The 27212-nt window shown below is 35.7% G+C and overlaps 2 protein-coding genes across 5 annotated transcripts in view; one reads left to right on the top strand and one right to left on the bottom strand.

Moving 5' to 3' along the window:
• The window catches only part of LOC121425589 (QWRF motif-containing protein 4-like), a 49554-nt gene extending 47400 nt beyond the window's left edge, over positions 1–2154 (bottom strand). Inside the window, exon 1 of the mRNA XM_041621690.1 lies at positions 1873–2154. Within this exon, the coding sequence (XP_041477624.1) occupies positions 1873–1940 (68 nt within the window). The 5' untranslated portion in view covers positions 1941–2154. The remainder of the gene's footprint in view (positions 1–1872) is intronic.
• The window catches only part of LOC121425587 (SH3 domain-binding protein 2-like), a 68876-nt gene that overhangs the window by 10072 nt on the left and 31592 nt on the right, over positions 1–27212 (top strand). The window contains exons 1-3 of one of the 4 annotated variants that reach the window (XM_041621686.1): positions 4550–4681; positions 10082–10163; positions 11712–11962. In XM_041621686.1, coding sequence (XP_041477620.1) covers positions 11836–11962 — 127 coding nt within the window. In that variant the 5' untranslated portion in view covers positions 4550–4681; positions 10082–10163; positions 11712–11835. Of the gene's footprint in view, positions 1–4549; positions 4682–10081; positions 10164–11711; positions 11963–16517; positions 17747–27212 lie in introns of those variants that run through there. The other 3 variants (XM_041621687.1, XM_041621685.1, XM_041621689.1) reach the window with 3 other exon arrangements.

The raw sequence follows: 27212 nt of genomic DNA, 5'->3' as shown, positions 1-27212 counted from the left end.
ATCTATTTATTTTCATTTATGTAATTTTCATGATTATTGTCTTTTTGAACTAATTTAATTTACAGTACAAACATGACAAACAACATGAATTTAAAGATGATCAATCATCAAATAACAATCTAGAGTCTGAGAGTAGACCTACACTAGGAAATCAACAAAATTGATTGTCTCATGTCACATCGGATTTTAGTAGTGCAGACATCTGGATCAAGCTCCAATAACACGCAAACCTCATTTCAACATCAGACAACAGCAACAAACATGACAAGCATGACTGTGACAAGCGCCTGGGGGGGGAGGGCACTCAGTATATAATGCATATTGGGTATGTGCCGCGGAGGAGACCCCCATTTTTACACTCAAATTTCCGTTCCAAGGCATAGCATTTTTGTCTTATTGAGAAAAAGAAAAAAAAAGCCGCTCCACGGCATAGCGTTTTCTTCTTATCGACAAAAAAAAGAAGAAAGAAATCCGCTCCAAAGCTTCGCATATTTTTCGTTACGCCGCTCCGATCGCATTGGTATGCTACAATGAGCCACAATTTGGGTGAAAAGCGGCCGCAGAGCACACCCGGCGGAGGCCGCGCTAGTTGCATGACTGTTCCTGGATGCATATACGCACTCACACGCCCATGCTGGTGATCCGTTCCAAGGACCCCCGTTTTCACAAACATTTGTCGTTCCGAAGCCCCTTCCGAGGACCCTCCTTTTTACAATAAGCCCACTCCGAGGCCCCCGTTTTTTGTCTCGCCTGCGGCACACCCCCACCATTTTTTGGTCGAGTGCCCCCCCGGGGACAAGCTCAGCTCAGACCGAGCAGGGCATAGGCTAGACCAAAAGCTTCGGTCTCTGTTTTGTTGGTTGTTCAGCTGAACTCCGTTGGCTTCACTCACCAAATACAGAGACCGAAGTTCTAGCGCGATCTGTACAGGGATTCAATGGCCATTTGTATATGTACTTAAGATCGGATAAAACGGGGAAGTGAATTTGCATGACAGCCGAGGTAAGTCACTGTTTTTGTTCCTTTCAACTTCATTTTTCTCTGTTTTTTGGCAATTAATGCCAAGTCCAAGAGGGAATATAATTATATGGTCAGTTCCCCCATGTCTGCGCGGTCTCCCAAGTCTGCGCACCCGCGTATCTGCGCGATTCTAGTAAAAGAAGATACGCAACGAGCACGAACTTTACCATGCAATACAAAGACAGGTATTCATAAAAAAATCCGACTCAAAATGATGGAAAAATAATGAATTCAGGGCATTTCATGTGACGGCCTCAAAATGCGGCCTTTCTCAACAAAATCCCTGAATCGTGTGCAAAGTGAATGAGTGCGCAGTCATGGGGTACCAATTTTTTTTTCAATCTGAAAATGACTGCCCGAGGGCGAGGCTTTTTAAAGAAAATCCTACATTTTCTTTCATTTTTTAATGAGAAATTTGGTACACTTACTCATAATAATATAAGGAACATTATTAACTGAAAGATTTCGTGAAATAAGAAGAAATTCATGTTAAATCTTAACTCAAATTGTTAGGTGCGCAGACTTGGCCCACAATCATAAATTTGCATTTTGGTCACGCGTCGCGTTAATTTTCAAATTATTTATTCATTAAAGACAAAAATTGAAGAGCCCCGATGGGGGATTTTACATTGCAAGTCCCCTAATGGTGGCTGCACGATAGCGAGCCGTCTGTGTATACGAGGAGAATAAAAAAAAATGTTAAAAAACTCCTCGAAACAGACGGCTGCCAGCTGTCTAGGCATAGGCCAACACAAAAATGAACAGGTGGGACTTCCGATCTAGATTCAAGTTAACGTTTTTATTATTTATTTTAAAAAGAGTGATGATATTTTATCGATGAATTATACATACCTTGGTTCTTTTGCGTTAAAATTTTCAATCGGTGCTGGTCTGTAGAGAGATCGTTTTGATGAATCCATGATAAAAAGGAGAATGTTAAATCGGTTAGCTGCGAAATTGTTGACGAATTTCCCGCTGATAAATTGACGGGAGAGGGCGCTTGACCACCGTTCGAAAATATTCAACTCGAGCTAGCTAGCGTATAGCTTCGATGTGAAATTGCTTTGATTTTCTTTGAGTATCGTTATGATTCAGCATTTTGTTTTCCCTTTTTTTATCTTCAATATAGCTTTGTATCAAGTTCAATTCATTTTTACATACCCCCCCTCCCCGAACACACCCCTGGGGTAGTCAACTAAACCATGGACCTATTACAAACAGGTCCATGACCATACGCCTGTTCTTGATTCAGATTTTATTTTTTAGATACTTCCCCTTAATGAAAGAAATTAGTGAGGTTTTTGTACCCCATTATTGACTTTTACCAAGAGAAGCCACCTGTGTATGTATTTAGAAGAAAAGTTGGCCGAATTATTAAAGGACAAGTCCACCCAAACAAAAACTTGATTTGAATAAAAAGAGGAAAATACAATAAGCATAAAGCTGAAAATTTCATCAAAATTGGGTGTAAAATAAGCAAGTTATGACATTTTGAAATTTCGCTTCATTTCATAGAACAGTTATATGCACATCTCGGTCGGTATGCAAATGAGGGAACTGATGACATCACTCACTCACTATTTCTTTTGTATTTTATTATATTATTTATTATTGTCATTTGAATGAAGCTTCATTCCTCCCTGAATACATGGAATTCCATAATTTTAACATTTTGTGGTTCAGGCAAGGGGGTCCTAATTGCCATTGTATAATTCAAACAATTAAAAAAAAGAAATAGTGAGTGAGTGACATCATCGACTCTCTCATTTGGATGTAACTGACTCGTTAATATAACTATTTTGTGAAAAATAAGCGAAACTTTTAAATGTCATAACTTTCTTATTTTACATCTGAATTTGATGATATTTTCAGCATTGTGCTTGTCTGATTTTTCTCTATTGATTCAAATCAACTTTTTTTTTCTGAGGTGGACTTGACCTTTAAGCTAATTCGGGAAATATTTGTACTCTAATATACCCCTGATAAAAATGTTTCCAGAAAATGCCCCCAAAGACTCCCCGTATGTCAATGATCCCCTGAACTGAGCCCCTACTTATATGCGGTGCAGAACACCAGAGTATTGTTGGGGCGGAGCAGAAACGTGACAATTTTCAATAAAAAAATTGATAACCACAAAGAAAGAAAAAAAGACTCTGACCTCCTCAAGTTTTAGTATTTTTTTTTTTTTTGGGGGGGGGGGGGGCTGATGCTATGTATTGAAGAAATGGGACACCCTTGAATCCAAACTTTTTAGGCGAGTATAAGAGCTACTTGGCATTTATTTCAAAATGCTCAGTTAGGGAACAATGCTTTAAAATATATTTGAAAAAAAAAATGCAAAATTTGCATTTTGTTTCTTCAAATATTTAATTCGAACATTTATAGTTTTTACTTCATAATGTCAACTTTGAGTAAATTCACCTATACCTATCAAAAAGAAATTATCACACATATCACCACAAAATTATTCTCCTCAAAATTCCATGTGCCAAAATCTGTCATCCTAAGATGAAATTGTGTTTACTTTTCGTTCAAGTGTGTCACTATCAGACAGAATTAACTATCCTATTAAGATGGTCGATACATAACAAATGGTTGTGTAAATCCCGAATAAAAAAAAATGATTAATTGAAATTTTTACACTCATACCCGCTCTCTTACCCATCTCTCAGTCCATAATGACATTTCGATTTTGGAGTCAAAGTCCCAGTCCAATTAAAGGGGACACTGACCGCACTGACTGAGTCTAATTATTGATAGGATAAAAAATGAAAACAATTACGACGGCAGGCAATGTATTAATAGACAAAAATAATAATAATTATAAATAAGATTGAGGAGCTGCATATTTTTATGGCTGCTGATGCATAATTTAAGAATTTGCGAGCTTGTGGAAATGAACAATATTGTGAAGGACTATGATACAATATTCAGAAAATCATTATTTATCTCCTTTTGTTTCCCTGAGTCTTTCGTTTTTTCTTCAGTTTCTTTTTTTTTCTTGGTCGTGAGGGGGGGGGGGGGTCCAGTGCAAAGGTCCAGGTCCTAAGCCCTACATTCATACGCAGGGGAGGATCCAGGATTTTCCAAAAGAGGAGGAAAAATTTGACAAGCAAAAAAATCTTCATTTTCAAAAGGGGACACACTTCTGTTTACATTACAGATTTAAATTGTGCCTCTAGAAAGGGCTGGCTTTGTCCCCCACCCCCCCCCCCCTCCCTGGATCCGCCAGTGTTCATTCGCCACAGATGGTCAACTCCTCGCAACGTTTTGCAGCTCCATGCTCCTCCCGTTTTCTTGAGAGGGGATTCCCCATAAAATTGGTTTACATATTCAGACTACTATTCAAATAATTTTTCATATTGCTTCCTATTTTAGTCTCCAAGATTTCATAAAGGGTGTATTTCATTCAACTTATTCAATATTTGGTATATATTTTTCTGAAATTCGTATTATATTTTTTACTACAATAAAACATTTTGAAAATTGAAAATTCTTATTTCATAATCGGCTTTTCTTGTGCAGACTAGACTATCAATTATCCCCGAATATGTTGTTTTTCGAGATTTGTGAATTTGATTTGGAATCACGCCAAATGTTATCAACATTAGATCCTTTATCTATAGTGAAAACGTTCAAAGTTCAATAGTGAATCTTTTGGGTAAGTTCCGCTTGTGTGTATTATTTAAAAATGTATCATGATAAAGTTAAACTTTAAAAGAATGAAAGTTGATGAGTAGCACAGGGCCACAGACTAAAAACCGCCGCGACTGAGAACGAATCTGTGAGCCGGGATTAGCTCCCGGAGCAAGATGAGCTCGCAGCAGGCTCAGTGGTGGGGCTGCGGCGAGGCTCCCAGCAATTAGGCCTGCATGACTGCGTCTTTTCGTACGAGGCTTGCCCTTGCTGCGAAAGGAGTAAAATGGAAGGAGATGAATCAAGTTGGTTTCCTTTGTAATTTGACCTAATGCTCCAAGCTTATAGTAGTGTTAGAATGTATGCAAACTGCAAATGCAATTTTCCAGAGTGGACTTGACCTTTAATTAAACTTTAAAGGTCAAGTCCATTTCAGAAAAATGTAATTGATATGATTAAGCCAGTTCGTAGTTCCTTTCTGCGCATGATCAAAAGATTCTACGCATGAACAGAAGAAGGTCATTTGTACTAAAGTGACATGGTGCTTTAAAATCTAATGAGATAAGCACCAACTTTGATGTCTTGATTATTCATATATTATGAATTGTCGTTTTCATTACATCCACAAAAAACAATGCTTCCACGAGCGACTGGTATTTCACAGTTTGTCAAGTACATTGTGGGACATGCTAAGATTTTCATTCACAGTAGGAATGCAACAAATACCTTCATTAAGTGTTCATTGATGTGCTATTCTAGTCACCTGCTCTATTCAATTTCTTCATCCTGCTATGTAAGGCAAGCTTACGTAATATCTTGCTTTGAAATCTGCCTATCATGATGAAAGAAATGAAAGGTCATTTGACCAAAATTGCCCATGAAGTAACTACGAACTGGTCTATTAAGACAGAGAAAAATCAGACAAGCATACATAATCAAAATCAAATGTAAAATAAAAAAGTATGACAGTTTGAAGTTTTGCTTTATTTTCGCAAAATATATGCACAGTTTAGTCAACGGCAAATCGATGCTATCTTGCCCTCACTTTTTCTTTTGTTTTTTTATTGTTTGAATTAAACAATATTTCTCTTTTTACAGAATTGAAAATAGGACCAACTTGATTGAACTATAAAATGTTAAACAATGGTAATTCCACATTTTCAGGGAGAAATAAAATTTTGTTTCACAGGACAATGAGCATGAAGAAGAGAAAATTAGAATATTTTGATATTTCACATATCATAAAAAAACAAAATAAATTATATAAAGTGATGTCATCAGTTCTGTCATTTGCATACTGATTGGGATGTGCTTATAACTGTTTTGTGATATTAAGCGCAGCTTAAAAGTATCAGAACTATTTTATTTTACATCTGATTTTTAAGAAATTTTCAGTGTTATGTTAGATTTTTCTCTTTTATTCAAATCAACTTAGGTTTAGCGAGATAGATAGTATAGACAGGGCTCCTTGGCAGAACAATACTTGATATTGAAAGGGCTACCCTGTATACAGAAGACCTAATAAATAAATATAAATAAATAAACTTTTTTGGGTGGACTTGTCCTTTAATGAAAGAATCAGTATTTTTCAATATTGCATGTAATTTTGATTATATAAAAATATCACCCAGCACTAGTCACTGATGAGTAGCTCCTCCATCTGTGATTATGAATTCCATAAAAATGCAATAAGCTCAGAAAATTGAAGGTGATCATATTGCCCGGTGGACATATCAATTATCATCACATATCATCAGATAGATGATTTCATTTTCATACCCCAAACTATCAGAAAATAGTAGTTTAATTTATCATCTTCCATGAAGGTCCATGTAATTTACATGATGTATGGGGGAGCACCTTGCATATACAGTGCATAGGATGCAGCATAGGAAATACATGAGAACAATGGGCAATTTCACTCTCATGACAGCCCAAATAGCCCCCACATTCCCCCTAAATGCATGTTATGGGGTGACCATTCTTTCTGGATTCACCCCAAGATCTGTTCAATCCAATATTCAATATTATTTAGAAAATCAATATTCTAACTGCAGCAGAAGAATATACTTTTACTGCACAATTACTTTTTACCCCTAAAAAGTAGCCCTTCAAATGAAAGAAAGGGCCCATAAATTCTGCAATCACCGCAATGTGGAAAAGGAAAATAAAATAGTCCCTAAAAATGAAATTATTTCCTACCCTGATATGATGTCACAAAATTAAAAAAAATTCATAACTGTTATCCTTTGTTTGATTTTCTGCAACCTTCACAAGTTCACGATATTCTAGAATTTTTCTGGTTTTATTAAAACCGACTTCCCACCTTCCCCTTTGATGTATAGATTTGTAAAAATTCAAACTCACACACACATACATGTAGTACCCAGTTTCAGACAGGGGGTTGGTGGACATTCCACATATGCCCCCCCCCCCAAAAAAAAAAAGAAGTAAACTGATCAACACTTGGAAACTGAGAAGATAGGCCTGATATGCAAAATTTGTAGTCCATATGAAAGTGAAGTCTCTCAGATGAGAATTTTTTTTAATGAATGTACATGTAATTTGTTGATATATTTAGCTTTGATACTGAAAGAATAATCACAAGTGGGATATGTTTATCTTATCGTTTCTCCTTAATTCCTTTTAAAACCTCCTCCTTCAGAACAAACTATTTTTGCTATATCAATTGTATTGTAATAGATTCCTATTAGCCCATAGTAATTGATTCAAAATATGATTAATGTTAATTGTCAAAGGCCCTTGAAGGATTTTCATTAGTTTGATTGGATATATTGCCTTGATAAGTGGTGTTGTAAAGCCCCTTTCACAATTGGTTGGGGGACTGCTTACAACTGTTGCAATTGTGTGCAACATCTATTGTGACCAAATGATTGCAAACGATCCCAAGAGCAATAGTGAAATCCCCTTAAATGTAACTTTAAAATGTTAAAAATACCTGTCTAAGCCATGATAATTGTTCAGTGATATAAATTATATTGAACAATTATTCTAACAATTTTTGCAATCTTACAAATTAAAATATATTTGTTTTGATATTTTTCTTAAATAACTGATTCTGCATGTATATGTTCAAATTTTAATCAGAGGTTATTGTTAGCATCTTCTTGATTGTTTCTATATAAGGTCCATTTGAACACCTACCTTATAAGGCTCTGTCACATCGTTGCAGGCAATCACCTGTAGCAAAGTTTTGAGCATGTTTTAAACTTTTCTGCATGCAAATCAGACTTGCGTTCTCTTCTGCAAGCAACTTTTTGCGAGATACGTGCGATATACTGTCAATGCGGGTGATCTGTGGGCAACCTGCTGGTAGCAAATACTATAGTAAAACACAAGTCACACACAAAGCTTGCACATAACAATGTGACAAGGACTTAACAAATCCAATGAGGCAATTACAACATACATGTATATATCAGAAAGCTAGCCTACATTGTAGGCCTATATTGTATCCAGCATTTTGCTTCATGAACTGTGCTTCAGAAGTTGGTTTTAATATCAAATAAGATAAGAACCAGTCAGAAAGATTTTCATACATTCATTCAATTTCCAATGGTAAGGTTTGTATTTAAGTTTATCTTGCACTTTAAATTCATTCATTTCTTCAGGAGATTATATTCACACAATTGAGTTAAACGATCAACTACTAAAACTTGAATTCATTCAAATTCTACATTGTAGAATCTATTGATCTTGATTTCAAGGAAGTTCAGTCTATTGATGCTTCTTGTTTATGTAGACAAAATGTAAATATTGAGATGGCTGATAGCAAAGTTTGAATTTCCACGCATGTTTGCTGTGTAAATTAGTATGAATGCTAGATTGTGTCAGGATTCTGGAATGTGGGATTTTTTAAAGATAATTTTGCAATAACTTGAAAATCTGTTGCTTATTGTGACTGGCCAGTGTCATTTTCTTTCAGATTATGCACCCTGCCCTCCTCTATTCCCTCTATACCCCTTCTTTGTCCCATGATGAAGCCAATTTTCTTTGTACGTTTATTTTTTTTACTCCTTGCGAGGCTTGCACTCATAGTGTAGTCCTAACTGGTCCTGAAAAAAAAACGGGGCTAATCCCAAAACAGCCACATTGCAAATAATTTGACTTTAACAGTGAATGCAAGACTTAAGAAATAATAATCTAGGGTCAATGATATAACAGTGTCAGAAAAAGCAATTATTGAAATTCTATTTAATTGTGTTTTAATACTATATCAAGACAAAATTTTCTTTATCTATGACTCTTCACATAATATATGCTAATCCTCATACACATTGTTTTTCTACTCTTACTTTTTGAAAAAAGTCATCTATACTTTTTGACTTGCATTAATGTCTTGTTCCCATTGACCCATTCACAAAATAAAGGCATGGAAACTACTTTGTTTTGTTACATGTATCTGCTCACCATTGAAATAAAAACTACTCTTGTCCCATTGAGTGGATTTGTTACAGCACATTTATGGTCTTATTAAATCTACTCTTGATATGTGATTATTAATACTGCATTTAACCAAGTTAAAAGGAGATGTGAATCAAGTCTTCTCTGTTTACTACATTTCAATGATTTCATAATTTGTGATTTAGATCATTTGAATGCATTTTAAAAGAAAGGATAAATATACTTTGTTGATGTACCCATGACCAAGTGTTAATTCTCAATCTATGTCTAATTCTCTACAGAATTCTCGAGGCATCCAACCTTTGCAATTACATGATGTGAAAGAAATAAATATTAGGAAAGCAGATCAGTGCTAGTATTGAATAAATAAATCTTACAAAGAATTCGAAAATGAGATAATTTAAAGACATTACGAATCTCCAATTGGCAGTTTTGTGAGTTGATTTTTGTAAGAAGAGCTCCCCCATTTATTCTTGGTATTCTAAGAACCTGGGGGTGCACCAGCTGGGAGCCTGAGATCATCACACCAGCAACTTCTTAAGACTCCCAAGACACGTGTAGCATATGGTGCACAAGCTTGCCTCGGCACCTTCTCTCTGGAATAATTTGCTGTTAAATTTAAAATCTAAACTGAAGTCTTATCTTTTCTAACAGTATTAGTTATTGGCACTTTGACACTCATCCAAACTTTCTCATTCTTTCTTTTCGTGTGTGCCTCGGAATAGAATATTTCTAGATAGATGGCGCTACATAAATGCCTATTATTTTTATTATTATAATTATCATACATGTGGCAATATGTCCTCATAAATGAGAGGGGGGGGGGGGAGTCAATAAAAATGAAAATAAGATCATATAATGGTAGAATGCTGGAGTTGTCTCTACTTCATAGCATCATTACATTTGTGGCCAATTTGAAAAAAAAAATTGAGTTGGATTACCCCTTTTAGTGTGTTTTCTAAGTTATATCAATTAATGGCTTTCTCTTTTCTCTTTGCAGGTAAGATGCTTATTTCCAGCCGTGAACCAAATTTCTTTGTTAAGGACAGCTCGTGGATGGGATTTCAATAAAGAAGTAAAAGGTATTTTCAATTCATTCAATGCACTCAAGTCAAAATAACAGACATTAATTTTATGAGCAAATTAATCATCCATTTTTTAAATAACTTTTATTGTAAATTTGATGTAACTGACACTCTGTATAAAGTGGTTTAAGGATTGCAGTATTGTCTTTCTTTAATGAGCGTCACTATTGTCTTTATGCCAGGATTGGAATGGGCAGTTGGCAATAATGCACTTGCAAGAGCTCAATATAATATCAATATTGATGTCATTGAATTTTCCCTGAGAATACTTACAACTATATATTTACTCATCACATTGATAAATTACCTATTCATGTAATTATTATTCCAACCACCAGGTGATTGTTAATTATGATTGAAAAACAATACACATTAATGTCTATGTACAATTTCTAACTTAAAATAATGACTAATTACTAAAATAACTTAGGTTATTATTCATTCGGTGAATGAGTTCCAGATTTTACATTATGAAGTATCCTAAGTTACTCACTTTGAAGATAAAATGTGAAACATTTTGATGATTTGCACCTTTCTTCGCCTGGTGGTAGATAAAGATATTTGATATCTAAAATTAATTCTTAAAAATGAAAAAATCCAAACATGTTTTAAAGATAAAGTCTGAAATGATTTAAAAATGCACCATCTCCATCAGATGGTAGAGATAAATGATGTTTAAAATTCTACTAAGTTACATTTTGAAATGTAGGTTCAGTTGTGATAGCTAAACAAAAATTGACCCAAAACTTATTAAAAATAAATATTGTCTGACTTCTATGAAAAGATTCATGTGAGATCATCTCTGTTATGGACGATGTTTTGTCATTGAAAATGTACACAGCACAAACCTGAATTCAGTTATGCAAAGGTGAATTCCATGAATTTTTACATGAAAAGTATAAAAACCAAACAGAATTTCTGTTTTATTTACCGGTAAAACGGAAAATAACAGTCCCTATTCTGTATACACATTATACAGGTACATGACATTTCACTATATAGGCACAAAGGAAATGATGTGAGTCCCTTTTTAACCTCACCATCATACTCAACTTTGCGTGTATATTGTTCAAATAAATAACACTATTTATTTTCAAGCTTCTGATTTAACAAAATATAAATACCAGTTGTGGTAACGATCTCAAAATGAGTTCGAAAAGAATACAATAAAATTACCACCCAAGTGTTTGTATGTTGTGAATAAAAAATATGTGCTAAATAGCTCTTTGGAAGAAAATGCATAATTGCTCAGAAAGGAGCCAAATAAGTATGGAATTCCATCAAATGTTTGGTATTTTTCCAAGTACACTGTCCCACACATGCTTTTTCTGTGCTGATGATCATCAGAATTGTTGGTTTTGAGCTAAGATTTCATGATTTTACAAAGATAGGTTTAGATTGATGTATAAGATCTAGATATATGATACTATAGTGACAGTTAACCTTGATTTAAAAACTTTCTCATGAAATAATTGTTCACTGCAACTACTCTCCTTTTCCTTTAAATGCAGTTAATCAAATTCAAGAATGTTTGATCGGTTACAGGGATGTAGCAGACTGGCATTGGTTGGCTAGGGTCTACATTGTGATTGCCACCTGTACAAGAGTCTAAGGTTTCTAACCAGAAAGAGTTTTTATCAGAGAGAGAGGCTACCACAGCAGCGATCCTATGGCTTGGAAAACGGGTAGGGAGTCGATGATCAGCATCAACTTCCCAACAAGCCTTCACCTACAACCCCTCCAGAGAACGACATCAGAATCGTGTCTACACTCCAGGGAAGGTCTTGAAAACATCAGTAAGTAGATGTAATTAATTTGAATTGAGAGTGTTTTCAAGCAAATTCATGTGTTTTATATTTACATACACGTATACAAGTGTGCCCTTACTATGACATCACTCATTTGTGTTTAATATTCTTGAGTGATTAGTCAAGCACAGTGTACTCAACACCATGCATTAATCACATTGTTCCTCTCTTTCAAATGATTACAAATTTCATTTACTGTCCCTTTCACACAGTAAAAAAAATTCGTAATTTGAATGATGATTCCATTGAAATAATAAGACTAATGACAAATTTGTAGCACATGTGAAACCAAACTAGAATCATGAATGCTTATCACAATCATGAATTCAAATTCTACCTGGGAGGTGAATTCCAGTTAAGTTTAACTCAAATTACGGTACAAATTTTCTGTGTGAAAGGTCTGATGATTCTAAAGACAAACTGTAATCATCATAACTATGATGATTCAAGATTCATGTGTGAAAAGGCCCTTGGATACTAGAGTTTTCCCGTGATCTCCCCTGTAGCTTTTTAACTTGAACCTGATTCTTCTGTGCTTCAGAATTATTAATTCAGTTAAGTATTAATGTAATTTTTCAATCCTCACTCACTGTCCATGTCTCTAGAGGAAAAAAGCGTTCGACCCAAAAGCCATGATCACTGGTGGCTCATGAAATTTTGAAATGCACAAATGAAAGAATCATGATTCAAGATCAAAGCAACAAATGTTTTGTAATCATCCAGGAGCTCATTCTTGCAATTTTATTCCAGTTTTGCTAAATTCTATGTTAGGTTTTTGCAAAAAGTAGTGCAAAAATTGACCTTGTGAATATGTATCAACTTCTGAGCACATGCTCTAAGTTGTATTATAGAAGCCTTCTTTGATGTCATTATGAACATGATTGATTGAGCAAAATCACTTAAAACAGTAATTGATATTAAGATAAACAAAACCAAGTTCTAATCTGATCCTTTCATAAAAGTCTTTTTGCTAACAGATCAAAAGGAAAAATCTGTCTAATTCAACCCATAGACCCACAGATTTATTAGCAATACAAACTAGCAGCTTTGTTTTGCACTGGGGTTTCGCACCATATCAAATCCACTACTATGCTATACTGGCCAGGTTCCTTTCTTCTTGCCAAATTATTTCCTATTTGGAACCATTGCATATGAAATGATGTACTGTACATGAATAGATTTTACACACAGGAATTGCAATAAATTGATTCTTGAATTATCAGTCAAAAATCTTAATTTTGTTTTCTCTTATATGAATTATAATCATAACAATAGTAATAGTCATTTATATAGTGCAATCAATCTAGAAATAATGTTATTTTGATGGGCACTATTATCGTTACCCCAGAGTATAAGCTCTAGTTACTGTTTGCAGCACAATGTGTATTCAAGGAATCAATTCTGCCAGGTCCCCATTTACCTCACATGGATGCAGCATATGTGTGTAAATTTCTTTTGTGAAGGAAAAAACGCCATGGCTGCAATTTGATTTTGAACCCGCAAACCTTAAAGGAGAATGAAACCTTTGGACCAAGATAGCTTGTGTGAAAACAGAAAAATCAAAGAAACAGATCAACGAAAGTTTGTGAAAAATCGGACAAGTAATGAGAAAGTTATGAGCTTTTGAATATTGCAATCACTAATGCTATGGAGATCCTCACATTGGCAGTGCGACAAAGATGTGTGATGTCACTCTTGAACAACTCTCCCCATTACTTTAGTATATATTTCACTTAAATTGCCTCTTTTATTACATCTATCAGTAGAACATGTATTCTTTCTATAGGAGGGCATGTAATACAGAATTTTAAAGAATACATCATGGATAAAGAGTTTGTATCACCATACGAAAAAGCGAAAAGACACATTTTCAGGGTATTTCATAGTCCATCAAAGGGAAAGTTGTTCATGTGTGACATCACACATCCTTGTCGCGTTGCCAATGGGAGGACCTCCATAGCATTAGAGATTGCAATATTCAAAAGCTCATAACTTTCTCATTACTTGTCCGATTTTTCTCAAACTTTCGTTGATCTGTTTCTTTGATTTTTCTGTTTCGACACAAGCCTACTTGTTCCAAAGGTTTCATTCCCCTAAGGATGAGAGTCAGAACCACTTTTCTTTGACATGTTCTAGTTTGAACTGACTGATGCTCAAATTATTTTTATGTGTTTTTTTTACAACTTTTCATCATGTATCATGTTTACAGTCAATATTCAAGTTTTTTGGCCTACTTCATGCAGAATTGTTTTTGACAATGACACCCTGCCTCCCTCCTAATTATTTTGATAACCAACACTTTTTAAATCTTTGAGCTATAGGGCCAAATCTCAGCACAATGCATAATTTACCCATCAGATTCCCACTAAGGAATTGGTTCCATTCAGTCATACATATAGGTTATTTCACACCTCCGTGACAGGAAAATACCTGATATCTTGTCAGAGTGAACAAAGTTGTAAAAAAAACTTGTAGATGATAAAGATAAATTAGTACATATATACAGTACCTCTTAAAAAATGAAAATGTTCTCCAAGGTCGCAGAGACAGTCTTAAAGGTCAAGTCCACCTCAGAAAAATGTTGATTTCAATCAGTAGAGAAAAATCAGACAAGCTCAATGCTGAAAATTTCATCAAAATCGGATGTAAAATAAGAAAGTTATGACATTTCAAAGTTTCGCTTATTTTCAACAAAATAGTTATATGAACGAGCCAGTTATTTCCAAATGAGAGAGTTGATGACATCACTCACTCACTATTTCTTTTGTATTTTATTATATGAAATAGGAAATATTGTTATTTTCTCGTCATTGTCATGTGAAATGAAGTTTCATTCCTCCCTGATCACGTGGAATTCCATTATTTTAACATTTTGTGCTTCAGGCAAGGAGGTCCTAATCGTCAAATTCGTAAAAATTGAAATATTGTATAATTCAAACAATAAAAAACAAAAGAAATAGCGAGTGAGTGACATCATCGACTCTCTCATTTGGATGTAACTGGCTCGTTCATATAACTATTTTGTTGAAAATAAGCGAAACTTTAAAATGCCATAACTTTCTTATTTTACATCCGATTTTGATGAAATTTTCAGTGTTATGCTTGTTGAATTTTTCTCTTGTTATTCAGATCAAGTTTTTAATGGGGTGGACTTGTCCTTTAAGGTCTAATTCTTAGAATATGTATGGAATGTACTTTCTTATATTCCTTGATGCAGTTCTATGAATTATGAAAACTTCTGGGGTGTGAAATATATTTGTTAGTAATTTTAGGCATCAAAGATCTGGTAATGTATTTTCCAGATTGGGAGGGTGTGAAAGTTCTTTATATCTTTTATAGTTCATTCACAATACACAATGTAGAACACTGAAATGGTAATGCTAATTTCTACATGTATGATACATCTTCATTTACTGAAACATTAGAAAGCTGTACAAAAATGTTACAATATACATAGCCATATTTTGAATAAAACTACATGTAGATACCAAATGAAGGAGCTATTCCAAAATAATTTAGATTTTTTGTTTTCTTCTGGAAAATGTGCACCACTCCCCCCCCCCCCCCCCTTTGACAAATCCTAAATCCGCCCCTGACAGGGATTCTGTATTTTTTCCAAAAACAATTATGCATGAAGTAGGCCAAAAAGCTTTTCGAAAACTTGAACATTGACTATAAACATGATACATGATGAAAAGTTGTAAAAAAAACCCCACAACAACTAATAATTTGAGCATCAGTCAGTTCAAAAGTAGAACATGTCAAAGAAAATGAATGCTCTGATCAATCTTAAATTTATTTGACATTGCTTTGTTTGAGTCTTGAGATGTTAATCTTAAACAGGCTATTATAGAGTCCATAGTTCATGTTTGCACAAATAACTGTTATTAAGTTTTAAAAAATCATGTTTTGCATGTACTGTACATGTATGTAGAGTTGATCAGAAATTCTTTAGTTATTGGCCTTTATTAACTTTACATGTTCCGGTAAAAGATCAAAATTGAATCATATTTCACTTAGTTTCTATGATGATAATTAAAGCACGTGTGGTTTTTATGCAGCTCAAAAATGTATGTGAGAGATTTTTGTCTCATTTTACAGTTTTATCTTTTGTTTTTCAAGTCATTGCCTCCTGGAAACTGATGGTTCCCGTTCAAAGTATATGGTAATCACAGAATTGTGAAGTCAGTGTGTTATAATGAAGATCAATGCACAGAGTTATACTTTCAGTTTTGGGGTCGTCTGTATGCTTTTATCTCAGTTTCTTCCAATTCACAGTTCATTAATGAGTAATTATTGATTGGAAAACACTTGACCATATCCTGAATTTGTGACTAAAGTATGTCTGATCAAAGTTTTAACGACCTTAATTCAAAAGATATCAGTGAGGAGGAAGAAAATGATCGCTGGGTTGTTGAAATACATACATGTAGGTGGGGTTTTCCCACTAAGACAGGTCTCATAAAACCTTGGACCTTGATATCATGATGAAATTGTGAACTGTACTTCCTGTGTAATTGGCATTCCTTTTCCATTATACATGCATGCGGCTGGATTATTTCATATGTTCCTGGAGGTATATTATCTATTGATATTGTATCCCGGTAGTTTATACATGGATGAGTGCAAGTTCATTGAGAGCACATGGAAGCAGGGTGATATTTCTGTATATTGCCTGTAAAGCAAAATACCTGTTGAATAGTTAGATATATATTACAAATGGGATGCATTCAAATTGGTTTTTATTGTGAGGAATCGGCCTGTGGAAATTCCTTTGTATGGGGATTTTATCTTCTCTCAGTTAATCATGTACCAGAGATGATCTGAGATTGATCGCTTTTAGAACATGTGAAGTTTCATGTGGCAGCTGAGAGAGGTGTAAAAGGACACGGGACCTTCCATCAGGGGTCACAACCGGGTGTTTGCTGGTTTTGATAATTGCTTCAGGTTCACAGTTGATCGTGTATTGCCGTATGAAGAGGTTAGCACTGATATGATATGGATATCCTTCTGCTGATATACATGCAATTGGACCGGTTTTGAATACTATGATACAATTTTGTTGGATTTTAGTATCTAAGAGTAAGAACAATCTGTGCTCCTGGATGGAAGTTTCTACTGATCATGTTTTGTGTACATTGAAGAAACAGATCATCTAGTGAACTCTTATAGTTCCCATAGATGTCAAGTGCATAAAAAAAGTACTGTCTGTTGTCATGTGACATCATCAGTATTGCTAATTTCAATCAAATGATTGAAATTTTTTCCCAAACGTTGCTAGTTTCAATTCACCCGACTTTGTAATAACCAAGGTTGGATACTTATCATGCGATATGTAATCTCAACTACGTGTACTGTACGAACTGATACCTCTGGATCCAGAGTCCTCCATGGTTTGTACTGCAGAGCAAAGACCTAAATAATTTGTAAAAGGCTCTCCAAAGCTTTTAAAACATTTGATAATATCTCCACAAGTTCTTGAGGATCACATATTTTGCAAGCGGAAGCTACGATGCATGGAGGTTGGTTTTGTTCTGACTAATAATGGAACTGTTAAATTTTAAATGAAGTGATTTTGTGCTGGATCATATTGTCTTGTCTTCCTGTCTGCCATGAGCCTGGATGGCTGAAGACGAAAAATGGAGCAAGATTATTATTTAGATCTAGATCCCGATAAAGGGGATGACGTGGAAGATGAACCAAAGTGCGATCCACCCTACGTGAATGCGGTGGTCCAAGGATCATCAACAATGGATCTACTCAAGAGAACAAGTATGACGCTGTAGTAATATTAGTTTAGTATTAGTAATAGTAGTAGAAGTAGTAGTAGCAGTGTCGGACCGTGACCCAGAGGAGACAAACCATTAGAGGGGCACAGCATTACCCATGAGCAATACAGTGCCCCTCTAATTAATGCTTTGTCTCCTCCGGGTCACGGTCCGCCACTGAGTAGTAGAAACCTATGAAGTAGATTGAGTAGAAGTAATGGTAGTAGCAGTAGTACATGTAATTCAAAAAGTGGAAGAAGAAAAGAGGAGAAGTGGTGGTGGTGATACTTGTAGTCACATGTGTAAATACATGATGTACATGATGCCCGGGGGCCACTTCCATTCACGAGTGGATACCATGCGCGACCATGGGGTCTCGAAAAGCACCCTAAACACGTAATTTCCATATTCTGAAAATGCACCCCTTAACAAGTATTGGCGTATGAAACCCTACCCTTATTAAGTATAGCAAACAAATCGATACTCTTGGTTGGCAAATATTCCTGAAATGAACCCCTAAACAAGTACAGGAATGTTTTATTGTTACGGGTCCTTCGGTCGTCGGCTTTACCTTATTTGGTTTGGTACGACCCCACCTTTTACACCTCGCGCAAATCGGACTCTAAACACGAAGTGTTTGGGCAAAAAGGACGTCCTTTATAAAAGATTTTAATTTTGTTTTATCATCCCCGCAAATTCGACCCTTAACACGTAATTTTCCTAGCGAAATAGATACCCTTTTTTGATAATTTTCGTGTTTTTGACACCCTTATCACGTTACGTATGTAACGTGCCCTATCGTGAAAAGGACATCCTTTTTACGTGTTTTTTTGGTCGCGCATGGTATCCACTCGTCAATGTAAGTGGCCCCCCCGGGACATGATGTCATACTTTTCAGGGGGGGTCAACTATTGTGTCACCCCCCCCCCCCCCGAAGAATAAGTTTGCTGCTTGATTATGCCAGTGCTTGTAATGAAGGTGTTGGTCGTAGAAGTAGTAGTGGTGTATAGTAATGGTTGTAATATAAGTATGTAGAAGTACTAGTAGTATCTAATATTAGTCCTAGTAGTAGTAATAGAGGTGGTAGGAGTAGTAGATGATCAGACACAGTTGTATAAGAAATAGTCATTATAAGGATAGGGAGAAGTAAAGTACGTAGCAGTAGAAATTGTGCCGTGGTAGCAAAAGTGTGTAGAAGAGACGGGGGGGGGGGGGGTGAAGAAGGAGGAGAATGCAAAGGAGGAAGAGGAGAAAAAGAAGAGCAAGAGAAAGAAAACAAGGGAGGAGAAGGAGAAGATCTAAGCAGAAAGGAGAAGGATGAGGAGGAGAAGAAGAATAAGGCGGTGGAGGAGAAGGAGAAGAAGAAGAAGAAGAAGAAGAAGAAGGAGGAGGAGGAAGAGGAGAAGGAGGAGGAGAGATAGAAGATAAAGGGAAAGAACAAGACAGTGGTCTGATTAGGAGGAGGAGTGTGAGGATTGGGAGTAGAAAAATTAAGAAATTATAAAGAAGAAGCCTATAAGGGAAAGAAGAAGGGGTCTGGGGCCTATTGCATGAAATGGTCTTTCGTAGAACCATTCTACGTAAGAACGAGATATCGCTCAACTGTTTCACAAAGCCGATTTGGGCGATACGAAGAATGGTCCTTGGAAAGACACCTTCAGACATGTCCTACGTAGGCATGATCTTCTTTGCACACTGCCCGCCACCGTCGGCATTGAGAGAAAATGCGTTTACGGCAGGCCACACTGACATATCACCTTTAAACATTTTTTAGGGGGTTGATGTATTTGATCTGGAATGGCGCCAAGTTATTCTTTTTGTGGGGGCTAATTGTCATCAATTTCAGGTCGACAAGACGACCAAAAACGGATGTAATTTTAATTTCTCCGGGGGTAATGTAGGCCCAAATATGTTTTTAAATATATTTTCTTTTATTCTCCCTCCGTCCTATCCCCACCCCTTTTCCATTAAAAAAAAGAAAATAAACTTGAACTATCAAAATGGGCGGCACTGCACTATCTCTCTGACCACTCATGCTTTCTCATACATTGTAGACAATTAAACAACGTGAAAACAAACTAGTTTATTTAAAAGAAATTATGTAAGGAAAAAACGTATTTATAACGTTCAGCAAAAAAAAAGAACAGTACAGAACTAAGATGTTAAATATGCTAAATCATTTATTTATTTTTATTTTATTTTCATTATGATTATTATTTTTTGATGAGATTAATTTTAATCAATGAAAATTAATTCTTGGATTTGGGATACAGTGAAACAAAAAAAAATCGGCAGTAACAAAAAATTGAATTTAAGATACAGATTAGACCTAGAGCTTACGAATCCATAACAATAATTACAAATGAAGATAACTTCATCAAAGAAAAGATTAAGGAAAGTCCATGCGAATAGGCGCATTACAAATCATAGGGTAAGCCCCTTTCGGCTCTTATGTCATGTTAAAAGAATTGAACATATATATTTTGTATATTCTTAAATCTTATACTAGTAAACTTCCATAAATTAAGTGATCAACTTAAAAATGACCAACGTTTATGATCGTTGTAATTTTTGGCATAGTATTTTTTCCATTGCGGATTGCACAACTTTTTCTATGTTTTAATTATTATTGCAAAGCACGACTTTATTCACTTGGACATGTTTGCAGCAAAGTTTATGTTCCTTGTCTTCAATTACTTATCATGCAACTGAGGTATGTTTATACTCTAAACACTCACATTTGTATTTCTTGCGTTATATCTGACATTTAAAATAAATAAATTAGATTTTTCACATGCAGCCTCTCATATTTTCCTTTTTAGTCTCATACAATCAGACACTGTTGATTTTGTTTACTCCATTCAAACCCTATTTCTACCTCAACAAATAACATATTAACGCATAATTTGAAAAATTATCACTGTATATCAGTATTCTATACAAAAACAGAATATTGAAGAATAAAATGTCGAAATTACTTAGTTAAATCAATTTTTATATCGGACAAGGGTCTCTTTCCTTGAAATATCAATGAAAGGTGTCTCTAAAAGGACACCGTGTTAAAGAGAAGGGAAATAATGAAAATTTCGATTTTATTCAGTTATTTTTGTGAATCTTCAAAGTTTTTTCTCTTTTTACCTCATAAAGTAAGCTCCATACATCAATTCTACAATCAGTAATAAATAAAACATCATTTGATCTCCTTTTATTGAAATAAATGATTTTATGAAAAGTCGTAATTCCGAAATAAAAGGTTCAGGTGACAATGAAGACCATTACGAAAATTTCCCGTTTGATTCTCGACCTCACTTCAGACTGCAAACTGTGGTCGCATACCCCGTTTTGCGTTTGCAAATCTCAAACAACTTTTCCAACCCCGATAAACCCATCTTGGCCAGGTAATCCCCTTGTCTCGATTTCACCACCACGGGCCAGCTAAACGAGCGTTGAGCCAAGGACGAAATGATAAACAACAGCTGTGCTATTACGTAAGACTTGTCTGCCTGTAGAAAGATCTTCGGAATGAAATTATTGTATTCGATATTAATCACGTTTTCAAAGGCATATTACATTCAGACATCCAATACTAGTCCATTTTCAATTTCGAACGAAGAAAATCGACCTCGAAATAAGGAAAGTATGCGGAATAAAAATTACGGTATGCTTAGCATGCAAGGACCGCGATGCATCCCATCTAGTTTCTGTCCGTACAGCAAGAAAATATGGGATGCATGCCGTTCACTCGCGCAACGATACAGTCTTAACGAAAGAAAGGAAGGAAGGAAGAGAGAGAAAGAAAGAAAGAAAGAAAGAGAAAAAGAAAGAAAGAAAGGAAGAAAAAAGTTTCTATCAATGCGTGTATACATGGAACTCCATGCACTCACCAGAACATACATTGCAATCCATCGTGTGTGGCCCCCTGCTGTGACCGTTGATGCTGGGGTGTATTATCTTCGGACCGAGGTCAAGAAACACAGAGATGCCAAGTTCAAAAAAATGTTATGCGTGAGATTTTCATGACTCGACGTCTCTGTGCGCGCGCGGCCAGTAAATACACTCGTACGTTGTGAAAAGGCGCGTGCGCAACGCGCGCGCGCATGAGAAATGGGCTTCAAAACCGTTCAAAACCATGCGATGCACGCACGCGATTCATCGTATCACGTACTAGCTGTGCGCTGACCGCACTCTCGATTCGTCTCGCGTGCCGGGCTAGACGAGAAGGCGGTCGGCCAGTCGTATAATCTGGCGAATAATGCTACTTTTTTTCTTTTTTTCTGTCGGGTCCCTAATGCGTGAGAAAAATGGGTGCCATGCGTGAGATCGTGAGACGGACCCTGAATGCGTGAGTCTCACGCACAATGCGTGAGACTTGGTAGCTCTGGAAACAGGTGTTTCTATACTTAAATTTCATGCTTGAGGGCAATAGGGTTTTGAGAAGAGATTTGATGATAAGGGAAACTTGGGGTATACTGCTATTAAACGCAAGATTTTCGTCATGTAAATATTTTTTCGATACTATCGATATCAAACGATGTCGCGGACTTGGAAGAAGAATTTGCCTTTGTGAAACGGAAAGCGCTGATTTGTCTCCAATCTTCCTATCTCGGAAGAATGGTCCTAGGACGTTCCTACGTATCGCTCATCTCGTCATGCAACAGGCCCCTGGAGTCTTAGTAGTAGTGACAGAAGTAGTTGTAGAAGTACTTAAAGGTCAAGTCCACCTCAGAAAAAGTTGATTTTAATCAATAGAAAAAATCAGGCAAGCATAATTCTGAAAATTTCATCAAAAATCGGATGTAAAATAAAGTTATGACATTTTCAAGTTTTGCTTATTTTTAACAAAATAGTTATATGCACAATTTAATCACGCAAATGAGAGAATCGATGATGTCCCTCACTCACTATTTCTTTTGTTTTTTATTGTTTGAATCATAAAATATTTCAATTTTTACATATTTGACAATAAAGACCAATTTGACTGAAACATAAAATGTTAAACAATGGTAATTCCACATTTTCAGGGTGAAATAAAACTTTGTTTCACAGGACAATGAGGAGAAAATTAGAATATTTCATATAATAAAATACAAAGGAAATAGTGAATGTGTGATGTCATCAGTTCCCTCATTTGCATACTGACCAGGATGTGAATATAACTATTTTGTGAAATTAAGCGAAACTTAAAAATGTCATAACTTTCTTATTTTCTATCCAATTTTGATAAAATTTTCAGTGTTGTGCTTGTTGGATTTTTCTCTTTTTATTCAAATCCACTTATGGTTGGGGTGGACTTGTCCTTTAATAGGCTTTATTGGATACTATTTAGCACATGCACACATAGATTAAAGGCAGAAGCTATTAATCTTGGTAGGAATCATCCCAACAAACCATACCTGCCACATGGTCCAAAGGGCAATGGCTTTGTTTAATAATCCATTGAATCAATAATCACACAATTTTGAACTTGCTCTCATGTTCAATTTGTTTCTAAAAGCCATCTTTGTTTTGCTTACCAGTGCAAACATTGGAATACATGTAATTTGGCGTGACTCAGATCAATATAAATTTGTATTTCAAATGACAAGTTTTGAAGAGGTAGTATTATACTGTATGGCGTATGGGGGCTATTTCTAAATACCCTGACCTTCTAAACATGATAATCTAATTTTGTGACAGATTGTAACATAAATTCCAGTTTATATTAGTATTTCATAGATTACCATTTTCTCTTTAATTTTCTTTCTTTTTCCTGTTTCCCTGTATTTTATTTTATTTATTTCTTATTCTCAGTCATATAACTTTTGGAGCGATAGGGCAAGTGCCCCAAGCCCTCAACCATCTGTACACCAGTAAATGTGGGTATAGTCAATTCACATGTACAGTGTATAGATCCTACTCATGTGCAACTTGATTGCATCATAGCACTGAAGAATGCCAAATTGCCAACTTACATCCACTTAATTATTGTTGAGATGAAAAGTCACAACTCTAATCAAAGCAATGAATGAGACCAATAGTAGTTTAGATATTCTTTTTATTTTCTAAAATCAAACAGTGCACCAACGTTGGGTAAAATTAAGAGGAAAACATTTTTCTTCTCAATTTTTCTTTATCTTTTGATTCAGCTATCCTCTGCAAAAATGAACATTTTAAAGGCAAAAGTCTTTATAAAGCCTAACATTTTGACTATCAAAATCTGAGCTACAGGGTCCCACTTGTCAACAGTGTTAGTGATGTTATAAAAATGAAGCCCTTTAAATAATCTTGGTTGAAAAAAAGTGAAATATATATATATATAATTAACTGAATACACCATCTTAATATCATCCCATTCACGAACATACTATTAATCTCCAAAAAGGAGGTTTGGTGAAATTTATGATTTTTCAGTCACGGATATCTTAAAAGAGTCTTCTCAAATTTGATTTTTTTTTCTTGCTTGGTGATTTTTACATCCATATGAACAGTATTGTTACATGAATCAAATTCAGATTTGTTTAAATATGACCTTTAACCTACATGCCCGCATTTAAGAGTGGGCTGAGCAGAATGAAAGAAAACAAAGAGAAGAGAAAAAACAACTATTTTTTTTTTGGGGGGGGGGGGTGAAATGGCAAGCAAAGATCTGAATAGAATAATTAGTGTTCAGTATCATAGTAGGTGGTTTCAGACCGCCTCGAAGTTCGTCAGTTTCAGATATTCTCTGATCGGAAATTAACCCTGATCAGAAAATACCAGGTATTTTGGTAATGTGAAAGCAAACTACGCGTAATTTCCCCGAAAGAAAATACCCGCTAAATAGTAGGTACTTGGCGAAATTACGAGAAGTTTCGCAGGGATTTTTCCAAGGTCGCAGGTATTTTGGCGATGTGAAAGCAATTTATGGGAACTTTTAGCCCAGCGTGTCGTTGGGCGCGGCGGCGTGGGTGGCTGCTGGGCTAGTGATTTTGAATCTTGTGCCTTGCCTGCTTAAAGTGCTTATCAGACCATACTGCGCATGCTCATAACTTCGGGAAGTTATCCCGAAGGGTATGTTTCGGGGCGGTGTGAATGCAGGGATAATTAATGGGTACTTTTTAGCCTAAAAAAGTTCTTGTAATTTAACGGGGATTCTTGTGATCGAGGCAGTTTGAAACCAGTTAGTGATGCCATGCTTCAAGAAGCAAGAATTTCCTGGTGAATGATTCAGTGAAGTAAAGCACACAGGATGGTTGGCAAATGAGTTTTTAATAGTTTGGAGGAACGATGTAATTTAATCAGGATAGCGTCTATGGATCTCAACATGCGTTGATAGGCTTGATCCATATCCTGTTATGTCTAAGGTCCAATCGTTTGATTACTTCTCTGTAACTCAATGTTTTGCATGTCATAGAGCGATGGAACAATTGCTAATTACATGGGTAGATATGATTTGAGATTTCTAGATGATGAGGACAGTGATGGAGACATGAATGAGCTGCCCAGCTCCAAACAGACAATACTCTGCTAGTCTCAAGATGTGGGTTTGTGTATACAGCAGAAATTGTCACTTGTATTTCAACAGCTGTTAAATATTGGGCTGTATTTGTTACGTTGCCCAGCCACCACTAAATCAACAAGATCAAGTGAATATGTGTTGAAATTCACTATTATCTAATTTCAATGTAATAAACACTATTGTCAAAATTATAATTCTATAATTGAAAAATTATATTATTAGCCACCAACAGCAAGATTTTTAGGGCATACGGTAGTCATTTACGATAGTGCAGCATAGAGTTTTAACTCGTACCTTAGAATTAGGCCAAACGACCAGGAGTAATTGCCAGTAGAAATTAGTGTTCTAGAGGCTTTAGTGTTCACTATTAAGAAATTCTGTACAGCAGGCAGGAAAAAAATGGTGGGGGGCAGTTACTTTTCACAACTTCCTGTCTATCATCTGGAACATTGGATAAGCTTTTACATTGTAGTGAAGGGAATTTTCAAAAAAAAAATTAAAATCCATAATTTGTTGTTCAGAATAGACATGAAATGAAATACTCCGAAAATTTGCTTTGCCCAATTGATCGTGGGCCGGGCAGCCGCTGTGCAGCGCCAGATCGAGGAGGCTCTATCCCTTTAATCATTGAACGCCAAACAGGGTAGCGACAACTCTCATCTTTTAACGTCTATTTGTCTGACACGGCCAGAGTTTGAACCCCCGACCTCCCAGTTGTGAGATGGACGCTCTACCTACTGAGCCAACACACCGGTGGTACTGCGCTTCAAGGGCTCTTTTGTCAATTTTCCGGGGCTCTTTTGAGTATTTCAGGGGCGAAATCACCCTGAGCCCCCCCCCCCATGTACTTCTCCCTGGTATACACATTTCCTCCCCATCACTCTAAACTTTTTTTTTCATTATCCTTGGTGATTCACTAATGATATAAATTACATTAATGATTTCTGTCTTTTGTCCTTTCAACCATCAAAATGTGTAAAGTTATTAAATTCAATCAAATTTTGCAAGAAATAAGAAATTATAAGACCGTGTTCATGTTGAATATTGTACAGTAAATAAACTTTGAATGCTTGGGTGCACTTCAATTTCGAGCACTATTTCTTTTCTGAACTCTGTCAATCTCTTCCCAAAATGCTTTTGTATACTAGATTTAATCCATTTTGATAACTTAGAACAATCATTTTCAAGTTTAGTATCTGCTCTTTTTATGCTTCCCACGTATAATTAATCCATGCATGTGCTTGAGTATTACATGTATATATATTTATTGGAAGTTTCCTAGTGTACTGGGTGATCAGCTAGTTTTGATTGTTTAAATGATGCCATAACTACTGTAATACACTGATACAATAACTATGTATCCCTTATAGCACTATGCCATAGATAACGCAGAAAATATATAATTTGCGAAAATAAAATTGTGACTTTGAAATTTATTGTTCACTGTGACCATTCAAACAATATCAAAACACCTAGTAAATACATACATGTTTGAATAAACAGAGTAGGGGAAGGCAGGGTAAGTTGAGCATAGGGGCAAGTTGAGCCACCAGCCCCAGGCAAATAATGAATGAGTCAGACATTGTGGTGGTGTCATGTATTGATGACCCATAGCATAACCCCTAACCCCACCATATTGTTTTCAACTTTGAAACAAAAAATAGCTTTTTAGAGGGAAAAATATGAATTTCAGCCAAAAAAGTAAAAAATAGTGTGAAATAGATAAGTGCTTTATAAACACACATGCTCATTTTCAAACGTGAGTGACACGACAATCGGAGAGGTTTAAGGGCTCATATCTTCAAACTTAAAGGTTATGAATCAATCATGACTACTATATTATATACAATGTAGGACTGGCATGGGCCACTGCGAGTTTGATTTGAATTCAACAAGTCGTTTAGTAGATATGATTAAAAAACGGTGCGTGAGTGACACGACAAATTTTGGACATGGGTTTCTGACCACTAACACGTATGGTTGGAATCGTGCC

Source organism: Lytechinus variegatus, chromosome 12, assembly GCF_018143015.1.
Source record: "Lytechinus variegatus isolate NC3 chromosome 12, Lvar_3.0, whole genome shotgun sequence".
In the NCBI taxonomy this organism is placed as follows: Eukaryota; Metazoa; Echinodermata; class Echinoidea; order Temnopleuroida; family Toxopneustidae; genus Lytechinus; species Lytechinus variegatus.
The sequence above is the reverse complement of the archived record's forward strand: the minus strand, read 5'-3'. Positions and strand labels throughout refer to the sequence as shown.